The 15304-nt window shown below is 34.1% G+C and overlaps 1 protein-coding gene across 2 annotated transcripts in view; it reads left to right on the top strand.

Moving 5' to 3' along the window:
* The window catches only part of XRN1 (5'-3' exoribonuclease 1), a 117195-nt gene that overhangs the window by 82589 nt on the left and 19302 nt on the right, over positions 1 to 15304 (top strand). For both annotated transcript variants that reach the window (XM_039876474.1, XM_039876475.1), the window contains exons 31-33: positions 6201 to 6408; positions 7516 to 7611; positions 13643 to 13748. In XM_039876474.1, the coding sequence (XP_039732408.1) occupies positions 6201 to 6408; positions 7516 to 7611; positions 13643 to 13748 (410 nt within the window). The remainder of the gene's footprint in view (positions 1 to 6200; positions 6409 to 7515; positions 7612 to 13642; positions 13749 to 15304) is intronic.

Below are 15304 nucleotides of genomic sequence, written 5' to 3'. Positions count from 1 at the left end.
AACCATGTCTTGTAGTTTTCAGTGTATAGGTCCTTCACTTCCTTTGGTAAGTTTATTCCTAGGTATTTTATCTTTTTGTTGCAATTATAACTGAATTTTTTTCATTACTTTTTCTATTTCATTGTTAATATATAGGAATGCAACAGATTTTTGTATGTTGATTTTATAATTTGCAACTTTATTGTATTTGTATATCATTTCTAATGGTCTTTTGGTAGGATCTTTGGGGTTTTCTCAATGTAGAATCATTTCATCTGCAAATAGTGACGGTTTTACTTATTCATTCCCAGTTCTGGTGCCTTTTATTTCTTTCTCTTGCCTGATTGCTCTGGCTAGGACTTCCAGTACTATGTTGAATAACAGTGCGAAAGGGCCTGCTTGTCTTGTTCCTGATCTTAGAGTAAAAACTTTCAGTTTTTCACTATGGAGTATGATATTAGCTGAGGGTTTGTCATATATGACCTTTATTACGTTGAGGTACTTTCTATACCTATTCTATTGAGAGTTTTTATCATAAATGGATGCTGGATTTTGTCACATGCTTTTTCTGCATCTACTGAAATGATCATAAGATTTTTATTTTGTGTATGTTGAACCATCCTTGGAATGAACTCTCCTCGTTCATTATGTATTATCTATCCTTTTAATGTATTGTATTCAACTTGCTAGTATTTTGTTTAGGATTTTTGCATCTATATTCATCAGAGATACTGGTCTGTAATTTTGTATGTGTGTTTCTTTGCCAGGTTTTGGTATCAGGGTATTGTTGCCCTTGTAAAATGAATTAGGAAATATTGTCTCTTCTTCAATTTTTTGAAAGAGTTTGATAAGGTTAGGCATTAAATCATCTTTGAATATTTGGTAGAAATCTCTAGTGAAGCCATCTGGTCTTGGACTTGTACTTTTAGGGAGGTTTTTGATGACTTATTGTTGAACAGTTTATTTAGATTTTCCAGTGTTCATGAGTCAGCCTAGGAAGATTATATATTTCTAAGAACTTGTCCATTTGTTCTAGGTTATCAAATTTGGTGGTGGATAGCCTTTCATAGTATTCTTGTATAATCCTTTGTATTTCTTTGATGTCCATTGTAATTTCTCCTGTTTCATTTCTGATTTTATTTATTTTAGTTTTTTTCTCTTAGTTAGGTCTAGTCAGAGGTTTGTGAATTTTATGAATCTTTTCAAAGAACCAGCTTTTTGTTTCATTAAGTTTTTTCTACTGTCTTTTTGTTCTATATTTTATTTATTTATGCTCTAATTTTTATTTTCTCCCTCTACTGACTTTGGTCTTTATTTGTCCTTATATTTCTAGTTCTTTAAGTGTGATATTAGACTGTTTACTTGAGATTTTTCTTGTTTCTTGAGGTAGTGCTATAAATAGCTGTAATGCTATAAATTTCCCTCTTTTTACTGTTTTTGCTGCATCCCAAAATTTTTGGTATGTCCTATTGTCATTTTCATTTGCCACTATGTATCTTTTGATATCTTCTTTTATTCCTTCTTTGACCCAATAGTTTTTCAGTAGCATGTTGTTTAATTTCTACATATTTGTGGTTTTTCTAGCTTTCTTGCAGTTGAATTGTTTGATTTTAATTTAAATGGGTGAGAGTTATTCAAGTCTATTTTGGGGTAACATTAATAGAAACACAGTTTAAAGTTTAAGGAAAAGGATCGTGATAAAATGAGAGGCACCAAGGAATATTATGAAGTGTAGGCTCTCTTACTTAACCTTTGTGTTACCTTGGGTATCTTAGTTAAAAGCAATCTGACCATTAATTTCGTCATCTATAATGAAGATATATACTTCACTAGTGTATTGTAAAGACTAATTGAAATTCTTTCCAGTTTTTCTTTCTCTCTTCTAAAAATTGGCTCAAGATTCTGGTCAAGTTGGCAGAGTAGATAAATGTTGTGCTCGTCTTCTCCCACAACCACCTCAAAATTACAACTAAAGTGCAGAACAACCATCATTGATAATCACCTGAAGTCTAGCTGAACAGAAGACCTATAACTAAGGATATACAGAAGAAGCCATGTGGAGACTTTTGGAGGGGTAGAAATGTAGAACGGTCTGGTTTCATACCCACATGTGGCAGTTAAAGATCGGGAAAGATAGCTTGGCTGCAGGGGTCTCACCTGAGGAGCAAAGGGTCCTAGCCCCACACCAGGCTCTCCAGCCCAGGATTCTAGGGCCAGGGAGGGAATTCCCTACAAATTCTGGCAGTGAAACCCAGTGGAGATTGTGTCTGAGTGAGATGGAGGGCTACTGGAGTTTCAGGCATTTCTCTTAAAGGACCACTTACAGACTTACTTCCTAATGCACTCAGTCACTCTGAGCTCCAGCACTAGGGCAGCAACTCAAAAAGCACCAGGGACATGCGGAGAGGATCTGAGTTGTTTGACTTCAGGTCAAGGGCTGGAGAGGCAGCTTTCTTCCAGATGGAAGTGATGGCAGAAGCCATTGTTCCTTTGTTGGTCCTTCCTACCACCCTGCCTGCAAATGCAGGTTGGTGCCATATCTGAGTCTCTATCAGTCTAGCTAATACCATTTGCCCTGTTCTGGTGATTCCCTGAGACCCTAACCCCACAAAACTTGCAGGCCCACCCAAAACACTTCTAGTGGTATTTCAATACAAATGGCTTGTCTTGCTTGGCTCATGCTACAGATTTTCCTAAGATTCTTCAAACTTCACAAACCCCAAACAAACATCACCTGGCCTCAGCATGCCCTATACCTCTTGCTAAACAACCCCCAAGCTCAGCACTAACAGCAGCTAGCCTCAGTTCTCAGCGGCTGACCTTGGCCTGCAACAGAGCCCCTCCCAAGAGGTTTCAGAAGAAACACATCTGGTGGCCAGCTTCAGACCACTCCAGAGCACCACTCGACTACCTCTATTTACAGCACACCCAAAGGTTAGATTTGGCAGTTACTAGAGCCCTGGTAAAGCAATTCCTGCTTCGTAGGGTCAGCCCCCATAACAACAGCATCTCTACTGTATTTACCAGCCAGTCCTCACAACCAGTCAGCCTGAGGGCCAATCCCCCCCATTGATGTGTCAACAGCAATCAAGGCTCAACTATTCAGAAGGGCACACACAACCCACAGAAAGGACACATTTGGAACATTTGCTCCAATGACCAGAGAGACTGCGCCACTGGGCCTCACAGTACACCTACTATATAAGTTCACTCTACCAAGACCAAGAGACATAGTAGCTTAACCTATTACAAAGAAACATAGAGTGGCAAGCAAAATGAAGAGAGAAACATGTCCCAAATGAAAGATCAGAACAAAGCTCCAGAAAAAAAGAACTAAACGAAATGGAGACAAGCAATCTACCAAGTGCAGAATTCAAAACACTGGTTATAATAATACTCAGTGATCTCAGTGAGAGCTTCAACAAAGAGATAGGAAACATAAAAATGAAGATAGAAAACATAAAAAGGAACTAGTTAAATGAAGAATACATTTACTGAATGAAGTGACTGAAATGAAGACTATATTAGAGGGAATCAAAAGTAAATTAAACGAAACAGAGGATTGAATTGGGAATTTAGAAGATAAGGTAGCAGAAAACACCCAATCAGAACAGCAAAAAGAATCCCCCCAAATGAGGGTAGTTTAAGGGGCCTATTGGTCAATGTCAAGCATACCAACATTTGCATTATAGGAGTACCAGAAGGAGAGGAGAGAGAGCAAGGAATTGAAAACCTATTTGAAGATATAATGACTGAAAACTTCTCTAACCTTGTGTAGGAAATAGACATACAAATACAGGAAGAGCAGGGAGTCCCAATCAAGATGAATCCAAAGAGGCCCACACCAAGACAGATCATAATTAAAATGCCAAAGAGAATCCTAAAAGCAACAAGAGAAAAGCAGTAGTTACAAGGGAGCTCCCATAAGACTGTCAGCTGATTTCTTAACAGAAACTTTTCATACCAAAAGGATTGGTATGAAATATTTAAAGTGATGAAAAGCAAGGACCTACAACCAAGATTACTCTACCCAGCAAAGCTATCATTTAGAATCAAAGGACAGATAAAGAACTTCTCAGACAAGAAAAAGCTAAAGGAGTTCATTATGACCAAACAAGTATTACAAAAAATTTTAAAGGGACTTCTTTAAGAAGGAAGGAAAGATAAAAAATATGAATAATTAAATAGCAATACGTACATACCTATCAATAATTATTTTAAATGTAAATGGATTAAATGCTCCAATTAAAAGACACAGAGTGGCTGAATGGATAAGATGCATACAGACTGAAAGTAAAAGAATAGAAAAGATATCTCATGCAAATAGAAATGAAAAAACAAAGCTGAGGGGCAATACATATACTAGACAAAATAGACTTGAACACAAAGGCAAAGGCAAGAGGCAAAGAAGGACCCAGGTATTTCACTTCTGGGTATTTATCCTAAGAAACCCAAAACACTAATTGAAAAGATATGCATCTATATGTTCATTGCAGCATTATTTACAATAGCCAAGATATGGAAGCAACCTAAATTTCCATCAATAGATGAATGGATAAAGAATAAGTAGTACACATATATAATGGAGTATTACTCAGTCATAAAAAAAGAATGAAATCTTGCCATCTGCAACAACATGATTAGACCTAGAGGATATTATGCTGAATGAAATAAGACAGAAAAAGAGAAATGCTATGTGATTTCACTTATAGATGGTATCTAAAAAACAAAATAAACAGACAAACAAAAGAGAAACAAACTCATAGATACAGAGAACATTTTGATGGTTGCCAAATGGGAGGGGGTTGTGGGGATGCAGGGATTAAGAGGTACAATTGGTAATTACAAAACAGTCACTGGGATGTAAAGTGTAGCATAGGGAATATAGTTAATGATATTGTAATAAATATGTATGGTGTCAAATGGGTACTAGATTTATCAGGATGATCACTTTATAAGTTAAATAAGTGTCTAATCACTATCTTGTACAGCTAAAGCTAATATAATGTATGTCAACCATAATTGAAAAAAAATTATTTAAAAATAAATTTGAAAGAATAAAAGTCAAAAAAGTAAATAAAAACTGACTGGAAAATTTAACTAAATTTAGTTTAGTTTTTCTTTTTCTCTTCTGTTGTAATTAATGGATAAATAAGAAGTTGATTACTCTTTTTCAGCTTCTTTGTGTAAAATCGCAATCTTTAGTTCTTAATGGCAAGCAATCAACTTTGGAATGCCATTGTTGTTGTTTTGCAATTTGAATGTGCCTGTTACTTACAGACTTTACTGTTTGTATTCTTCAAATGCAGCAACAGAGTCTAGATCTCATATCTAATTTTGTTTCATGAAAATATTTGGTTACAAATAACTTAAGCCCAATATCTGAAAATTTATTTTTATGATGGTTAACTTTTTTGGCAATGTCTTTTTTTCCCTCTTATGTAGAGCAGTGGATTTCTTGACTGATAAAGATTTGTGTAAAAGATACCTGCCTATAGTATATTCATTTCTATAATGCAGTCTTTTTCTGTAGTTATCACAAAAACATTTTCTAGAAATTTTACAAAGAATTCTCATAAAATAATTCTACTTTTCCATGATCTTACAACGTAAGATAATTATATTCTCAGAGAGAAAAAAGTAGGTGATAGAGTTGAAAACTTTAGACAAGAGAAGGGTTGCTTTACTGTCTGACACTTTTATCAAGGCCATGAAGGAAAGAAATCACAAATATCTATCTATTAAGCCTTTCCAGTTTCAAAACTTTAAGATGAAAAGCTGAAGATAAAAACGAGCTAGACTAAACAATTGAATAGTAGACAAATGTGATCAAAGCTAACATTTGCCCTATTGCATAGATAGAGCCATACTGAGAATGGCTTCACACTTGGATAGCTCCTGGGCTTTCATAACTCAGACTGTACAAATCAGTCTTTTTAATGACTTTTAGTCATTCTCTGCTATTATATTGCAAGCCTTCTGAAGGCAAACTAACATACACACATACACACCCCTACAGTACTGAATAGTTTATTTGGATACTCTTCAGAAAAACATCATCTTATAAATTAAGATTTTTCTATGATTTCATCCTCTACTGAATATAAAAGTAATATTTATTAATTTGGACTATGGACTGTTCACCCCAAAATTATTTGATTCTTTCCCTTGCACAGTTAGTATTATTTCCCTCTGACATTGATACAACTTTTTATTTTTAGGTGCTCTCCTGGTAGGGGTTATCGACTGCCAACAAGTGCCTTGGTGAACCTTACTCATGGGAGTCGCTCTGAAACTGGAAATCAGAAGTTGACAGCCATTGTGAAACCGCAGCCAGTTGTGAATCACTGTAGCTCAAGTTTATCAATTTCATCTGGGCATTTGGGAGGCCTGAACCATTCCCCTCAATCGCTTTTTATTCCTACACAAGTAAGACTCTTAGTCTTTAATTTCTTTCTACCTCCTTTACACATCACAGGCAGACTATAAATGGAAAACTAATTTGACTTAGTTTTTAAGAAAGTTTTGGTTTGGGTCAATTTATTTTATTTTAAATTTATTTTATTTTAAGATTTATTTTAAACTGATAAGCTAGTAAAGAATGCTATTATTAGCATTCTCCCTATGTTATAAAATTATATTAAAGAAGAAAGCCATTTAAATAACAATAGCTTGAGAATATCTTTTTTCTCTTTATTTACTTTAAACTAACATTTAACCTTTTTCATATATAATCTCAATGTCCTATGCTATTTGCTATAAAATTATACAAATTCAAAAGATAAAAGAGAGAGGACTATATCATGTTTATCAAAAGCAATTTTCAAGTTCCCACCATGCAACTCATGGGTAATATCCTTTATTTCATCTTCCTGGTGACAAAAATTGAATTGTTTTGTGTGAGACACTTAACTTTATTTAATTCCATGGCTACAGATCTTAACCACACTTTTCAATCCAAATGATACATGTTTATTACAGACTACTTAGAAAGCATAGATAAGAAGACAAAAACAAAGGAAACAAAGTAAAAAATTCTTTTAAATCTCATAGGTAACCACTGTTAATTTGATGTATATTTTTCCAGAGTTCTAATCTGCATGAAATCAATTCCCCATAAGTAATACCTCATTTTTAATCTATTAGACTGCTTTTACGTAAAATGAGATTTTTTAAAATAAAATCATTAGATGTTAGTTTAAATGAAATAATGTATCAGTGCATTGGAAGACAAAAAAATACCTTTGGTGGGGATATTGATTCAGTATAATCTTTTATAGCATTCATTATGCTTTAAATACTTTACAGGAAAATGAATAAAAATCAAATACATATGAAGAAAGCCATTTTCACTCCAATTTAATATGTTTATGATGACTATACTGACCTTTAGAGGAAAAAATGAGATTCCAAATAATGAAAATTAAATATCCTCTTTATTGCTAGAAAATTTTAATGAATAAATTATTTAGTTTTTAATATGAATCTTTATTTCTTTATGTTTCAGTTCCTTAAGAAATTTTTTGTGTTTTCCAGGTACCTACTAAAAATGATGATGAATTTTGCAACATTTGGCAGTCCTTACAGGGATCTGGAAGGGTTCGACACTTTCAGCCAACTCTACAAGAGAAGGTTAGTATACCTTGTTCAATGGACATTTAATTTTATATTTCTTTTTCAGGTATGCAATGATTAATTTCCTCCTAAAAGCCTATAAAATAGAAATAACAGTTTTGATCAGGAATTTGCATAATTTTGTTCATCCATATATAAAAGTTTTTGGACCAATGAGTGAGAATATAGACAATTTTTCTTTTAAATCAGTTGTGGATTTTTTTTAGTTGTGTACAAAATCATACTAACAATATTTTAAATTAAACAAAGGCCTTAATGACACTCATTAACTTACTAATTTCCTCTTGAATGTATAGCTTTATGCTGGCAGTTGGTTGTCTTAGAGATGAGAAAATTCATATTCCTTGATAGAGATCAAGAAGAGGAAAGAAATTCTGCTAAAAGAATAGACTCAGACAAAAAAAGAAAGAAAGAAAAAGAAGAATGAATTTCTAATACATTTTTTGCAAGTTATTAACCTATCTTCTTAGAATATTTTATCAAGTTTATAAGCCAGTAGCCTGCACCATGAGGGTCTCATTTATTCTAATGTCTTCCAGCGATGGTAGCATTATCAGAGCAAGAGAGGGGAAAATAACAAAGGGAATAATGGTAAAATAAACATAGAAAGTGAGTGACAAAATACACAGGTTTCCTCTGCCAATAAGCTTTAAATATGTTATAAATTTTTGTTAGATCATCCATAAATAATTTCTGCCTAAGTATAATTAATATATAGATTTTCAAACACTCTTTTCCTCTTTAATTTATTTGATACTGCTAACCAGTCATTTTTTAGGAGTGCTTTGTTATCATTCATTCAACACATATTTATTGAGTGCCGGACATTGTTCTGTGCAGTGAGAGTAAACAAAAATCCTGGCCCTCATATAATTAATATCCTTGGAGAAGAGGACAATAAGATAAGTAAATTACATGGTATATTAGACCATAATATACAAGTTTGAGAAAAATTGCAGAGAAGAAGATAGGAAATGTTGGGAGGAGCAGAGGGAAGATTTTGTAGTTTTAAAAGGAATTATCAGGTGACATTTGAGCAAAGACTTAAATGAAATGAGTAAGTTATATAGATATCAGAGGGGAAAGTATTCCAGACAAATTCAAAGGCCCTTTTGGGGAGATGATCCCTGTCATACTCAAGGAAGAGAAAGAAGACCATTATAGATGAATTAATATGGCACGTTATAGAAAATGTAATTAGAGAAGTGACACATCGATACCATGCAAGACCTTCCCAGTTATTACAAGGACATTGGCTTTTACTCAGTGAGATGGGAAATCAGTGAAGGGTTTTGAGTATCAGATTGACATGATCTGACATATATTTTAATAAGATCACTCTTGAGACTAGAATGTAGACGAGCCAGGGTGGGAACAGGGAATAGTTAGGAGACTACTAAAGTCAACCAAGTAGAGTTGATAGGGACCTAAGATGAGGGTAGTAGGTACCTGTGAGAACTGGTCAAATTCTAGATATATTTGGGAGAGATTGCTATCTGATAAATTAGATATGGGGGTAAAAGGGAAAAATTGGATTAAAGGATGTGACTCTTAATGTCTGAGTAACTAAAAGGATAGAGATGAGGAGGATTGCAGGTCGAGTAGATTTGTGGGGGAAGATCTAGAGTTTAGTTTTGGACATGCTAAGTGTGAAATGTATATTAAACATTTAAGTGGAGATGTAGAGTTGGCCATTGAGTATGAAGGTCATGGAAGATGTCCAAACTGGAGAGAGAATTTGGGAGTCAGTGTGTGTGTGCGTGTGCGTGTGCGTGTGCGTGTGTGTGTGTGTGTTGCGTGTACATATGTGTATGTGTGTATCTGTATAACTGTATCTATTTATCTATACCCAAGAAAGTTGATGTAGATAGAGAAGATGTTCAATAACTTAGCCTTAGAGAATTCCATCTTTAAAGAGTCAGAGAGGTTAGGTGAAACTGACAGAGAAGACTAAGAAGGAATGGCTAGTGAAACAGAAGAAAACCAGGACAGGGTGGTGTCTAAATGCCAAGTGAAGAATGGATGTTAAAGAGGACAGAGTTATCAGCTGTGTCAGATGTTATTCTTGGATCAATTGAGGTAAAAACTGAGAAATGACCATAGAGTCTAGCACATTAAAGTCTTTGGGAACCTTGACAAGAGCACCGTTAGTAGAGTGAGAGATGTGAAATACTGATTAGAGTGGATTTAAGAAAGAAGAGGAGAGAAATTGGAGGCAGCAAATACATGCAATTCTTTGAAGGAGTTTTGCTCTAAAAGGAGACATTACCCTGAGTTCTGTCTTGTTTTTCTCCATTTGTTCAACTTTTTTATTAACCTCTGTTCTTATAACCTTTCACTGAGACTGTTCCATAAAATTCAAGAACAGTTTTCTTTCCCTTTTGCCTTATTGCTTGACTTGTGACATTGGCTCTTACCTCTCTGCTAATTACCACACAATCTATATCTCTAATTCCAACCTCTCAAACAGGATCTAACTCAATATCTCCAACTTTCTAGAAAACAGATATTGATGGATGCCCACCATCCCTTCAACCTCAAGACATCTCAGAAATGACCTCACTTTTGGCCTCCTCTCTTATTCTTGTTCCTAACACTACCATTTTCCCCACCTGTATAATCTGAAAAGCATAGAATCAAAACATTTTACCCATTATTTCTAATATTTTTTTTATAATGACATCCCAAACTGTTTACTCCCACTACTGGACCTTAGATTGTCATTCCAATTCTAAATTAACCTCTTATGTGCGTTTTTTGTTTCTTATCTCTTTCTTTTTTAGTTCTTCTTACATAGTACTGTCTGATCAATCTTTCCTAAACATCCTTTAACCTGTCGTGGCCTTGTAGAATAATTAGTCAAAGCATCTAATTAATAAGAGTTCCTGGGTTTGAATTCAAGTTTATGCCCTGAGACAGTGTGGTATAATAAATCTGCTATTGGACTCAGAATCAGGAAATCAAGTTTTGTGACTCGGATTGAGCACATCTGATTTCCCTGGGCCTCTTTGGCCTCATGTACAAAATTAAGTTATTAGACTTAGATCACTTTGGAGATTTTTTTCAGTCCAAAATAGTGTTCAAATATTTAGAATGTATAAGGCTCACTGTTTAGTGCTACTGGTATTCAGCCTCAACTCAAACTAACATTTAGTCCTTCTATAATTTAACCTTACCTAATTCTTATATGAGCTATGTCCAACCATTTGGTTTAATGGTCTGTTCCAGTCAGATTGCTCTCTTTACATTCCCTTTCTCACAAATAGATAATTCCCCTTACAGGCTATGTGTTCTTCTTGTTCCTTCCACTTAAGATGCCTTTCCTTTCTCACTACCAAAATTCCCCTAAGTCTCAATCAAGGTCTGCTAGTCATATTACCACCTATTTCCTTGAGATGGAACTCAACACTTGATGTTTTATTTCCTCAGAATCTTCTGCATGCATCTTCTGGTATTGATTGCTATTTCATTTTATCAGTTGACTTCTCCACTGTTTTATCTCCTGTTTGTTCCAAGAGTTATGAGCCACTACATGTAACACATATCCATGAGACATTAAAAAGCAGCCTGATACTCATCCAGTGACAAAATTCTAGAAAACTCAGCGTGACTTAAAAAAACAAAACAAAACAAAACAAAAAAAACCAGTATTCAAGCTTCTGGAAAAGGCAAAACTATGGAGCCAGTTAAAAAGATCTGTGGTTGCTAGGAGTTAGGGAAGAGGGAGGGATGAATAAGCAAAGCACAGATTTTTTGGGGGGTGAAAAATACTCTGTACAATACTACTGTCAATGTAAGAAATGTCCAGACCCGTAAAGAATTTTTATGAAAGTTTCTTTGAGCAAAACAGACAACATGCCAGGAAGCAAAATCTCAAATGCTCCCCAGAATGACAGTTTGCAATTTATTTTATACATTCGGAATTAAGGAGGGAAGGTAAGGAAAATTACATGAATGTGGGAAAAAGCAAGAAAAGAAAATATCTACTGTTGGATTACAAACCAGTTAAGATTATATACTTTCCTGAGCGTGGTTACTAGGGGTCTGAAAAAAGAGGCATTTCCAAGGTGTATTAACTTAGATGCACAAAAACAATGGACAAGGCTTAGCTTAAGGCAAAGATAACCTTTCACTAGGGAAGTTATAGACCTGAGGCATACTGCCCACAGTGAGCTGCCAAGTTCGGTATTTATGATCAGATCATCCCATAAGATTACTTTTGGTTAGGTTTATTACAGAGTCCCTTTTTTGTCCTCAACTATAATGGTGGATATATTTGTCCAAACCCATAGAATGTACAACACCAAGAGTGAACCCAGTGTAAACTGTAGACTTTGGGTGATAGTGATGTGTCAATGTAGGTTCATGAGGGGTGTTGATAATGGGGAGGCTATACCTCCCTCTCAGTTTTGTTGTGAACCTAAAACTACTCTAAAAAAAAAACTTCAAAAAAAAATTCAAGCCTTTATTGGTAAAACATGGCAACATGACTAACGTAAACAGCTTTATGTAGATATTAAATAGAACAACCCAAAAAACTATATGCAAAACTAGGATATTTTCTTTCTAATTAAACATGGCACCCTTTTTCTCTGAAATGGTACTGTGAACATGGGTTTTAGAGTTAGAACTCAAATGTTAACTCTCCTATTATTAGTTCTATAACCAAATTACTTTATCACTTTGAGCCTCAGTTTGTTTATCTATATAATGGAATCAAAATCTACCATAGCATTTTTATGATTATAGTATTGTTATAGTGATATTAAGATAATGAATGCAAAGTACATCTTACCATGCCTGGCACATAATAGACACTCTGACAATATTTTTTCATACCAATCTATTGATCCTGATGTTCTAATTCCCTTCCTTAGAATCAAAATCCCCATAATATACTGCTGTAGCCCAAAACCCCACCAAGCATTGTGCTATACAGACAAATCTCTTGGCCCTTTTGATTCTGTACATATGAGCTCATTGGACCTTCCTTCACACTCTGGTGCATATCACAACTATTTTCAAGCGTGCTCACTGCCAACTAGGACATGATGTGCCTTTGTACCCAGTGTTCATTTGTCTGTGCTCAGAAGAAAATAAATAGGCCACACCAAAAGCAAAATTTATGAAATCATAAATTTGTATTGAAGATCTATAACCTATGCTTTCGCTTCCTCTTCCACTTCAACTGTGGAAAGTTATATCTTTTTAACTTCAGGCCTCCTCTCAATATCAGAAAACAAAGAGATCTGATATGATCTTTAGATGAAACTTACTCATGCTGTTTTACTGATTCTGCCATTTCTATACTATCTCAATTACTATAGCTTTATAGTCAGTGTTGCTCTCTCGTAGTAGTCTTCCATCATTGGAAAACCCTGACAGTATAAAAGTTAAAAATCAGGTATTGGGGGAAGGGATGAAAGAGGGCTAATATCCTCAGCTTTCATAACAGAGGCAGAAATGATGAATTTTCAAAAGCTTTTTAATGGGAAATTTTAAAATAATGAAGTCAAAAGAATATGAACCCACAGGTACCCATTTGTTACCTTGCACATGTTCCTCTGTAACATCTACTCATTTCCCACCCCCACCTATCCCAGAGATAAGATTATTTTGAAGCAAATCTATGGGGATCTTTAGAAGCCAATATTTCTGTTGTGAAGAAACATTTCCCTAAAGTTTAATCTTTTCCTTAGTTTATATATTAATGTCAAGCAAAATTAGATTTAATTTTTTTCCATAGAAAGGCATTTTGTAAAATGATAATTTTCTTTGTATCTTGCCAGCTAAGTAATACATAGAGAAATGTCTGGAGTGATGGTCATTATGTTAATAATGGTTATTTCTGGGTGGTGGAATTTGAGTGGTGTTTTAAATTATGCTTTTCTGCATTCCTTAATTTTTTTCTATGAGCAATCTAATCATTATAAAAATAATAAAGTAATTATTTATTAATCATTAAAAAAAGAAGTAGCTATACTATTAAGAGTTTGTTTAAATCATTTATAAGAATTTTAACTTTCAGGGTGCAGGCCTACCTCAAGAAATAAGTCAAGTAACTCAACATCATAAATCTGGCTTAAATGACAATATTAAATGTCAGCAGAGAAAACATGAGCCTCACAGTAAATGTAAGTTTTAAGTTAAACTATAACTCTGGTGCTTTCTTTTTATTAATATTAACAGCTTTACTGAGTTATAATTCACATGACATAAAATCCATCCTTTTAAAGTATTCAATCAGTAGTTTTTTGGTATTGTCACAAAGTTATACAACCAGTGCCACTGTCTAAATTGAGTACATTTTCATCACCCCTTGCATTTTCATATGAATTTTAGGATCAACTTGTCTCTTTCTGCAAAAGTGGCAGCTGGAACTTTTATGGGGATTGCATTGAATCTGTAGATCACTTTGGGTGGTATTGTATTGTCATCTTAACAATATTAAATCTTCTTATCCATGAACACAAAATATCTTTCCATTTATTTAGGTCTTTAATTTTCTTTCAGTGATGTCTACAGTTTTCAGTGTACAAATCTTGCTTTTTTTTTTGGTTAAATTTATTTCTAAGTATTTTTTTATTGCTCTTGTCAATGAAACTGTTTTCTATATAATCTGGTTGCCTTTTATTTCTTTTTCTCTCCTAATTGCGGTGGCTAGAACCACCAGTATGATGTTGAATAAAAGTGGCGAGAGTGAACATTCTTATCTTGTCTTGATCTCAGGGATAAACTTTGAGTTTTTCAACATTAAGTATAATATTAGCTGTGGGATTTTAGTTAGATGTTCTTTATTAAGATTTAGTCTTTAATCTTGAGTAAACGTTCCTCAGATTGCCGTAAACCTTTGATTAACTTCCATCATTCTGAAAATTTGGATTCTGGTAATTTTTGTCCATTTTCTCATTGCTTTTATGGAGGAGAGAATTTTTAGAGATCCCTCTGCTGACATTTTTGCTGATGTATCCCCACTATTTTTTGAGATAAATTTTATTTAAAGTAATTCAGTTACTTTTTTGTGTAAATACTTGCTAATTAAATTTCTCCAAACTGTATTACAGATTTTAGTTAAAAATATGTACGAATATTTTGTTGTTAATATTCTCCTTCCTAGTTTGTATATTTTTACTCTTTTCTTTCCTTCAGTGGTTTCTACTGTGTTCCAGGCACAGCAAGGGATGCAAGTACAGAGATGAGAATCTTAATCTTGCACTTTTTCTCTTCTCTTAATCAAAGTATTCCCAAATTGCAGGAAATAGCTCTTCATGTTCAAACTTTGGTTCATTTGTTATTCATTCATTTATTTATTCAGTAGCTACTTATTAAGTTGCAAGGTACTGTTCTAGTTGCTGCGAGTACACAAGTGAACAAGACAGCCAAGTTTTCTACCTAATAAGTGGAATTTTATAATAGGCAAATAAATAATAAATTCCATACTCAGTGATAGGGGTCCTATTTTAAATAAAATGGTCAAGGAATGCCTGTTTGACATAACATTTAAAGAGACCCAAATAAAATGGGAGTGGAATGGGATAAGCTATGCAGAAAGCTTGCTGAAGAGCTTTCTGTCAGAGGAAACATCAAGTACACAGTCCTGATGCTAACTTATTAAATATTAATTATTCATGATATTTTATGTATTTATATAGTACATGTAACATTAAAGTAGTTCTTTAAAATATTTTCC

Source organism: Pteropus medius, unplaced genomic scaffold (assembly GCF_902729225.1).
Source record: "Pteropus medius unplaced genomic scaffold, Ma_sr-lr_union100, whole genome shotgun sequence".
Taxonomy (NCBI): Eukaryota; Metazoa; Chordata; class Mammalia; order Chiroptera; family Pteropodidae; genus Pteropus; species Pteropus medius.
Note: the sequence above shows the minus strand (reverse complement) of the source record. Positions and strands in the feature narration are given on the sequence as shown.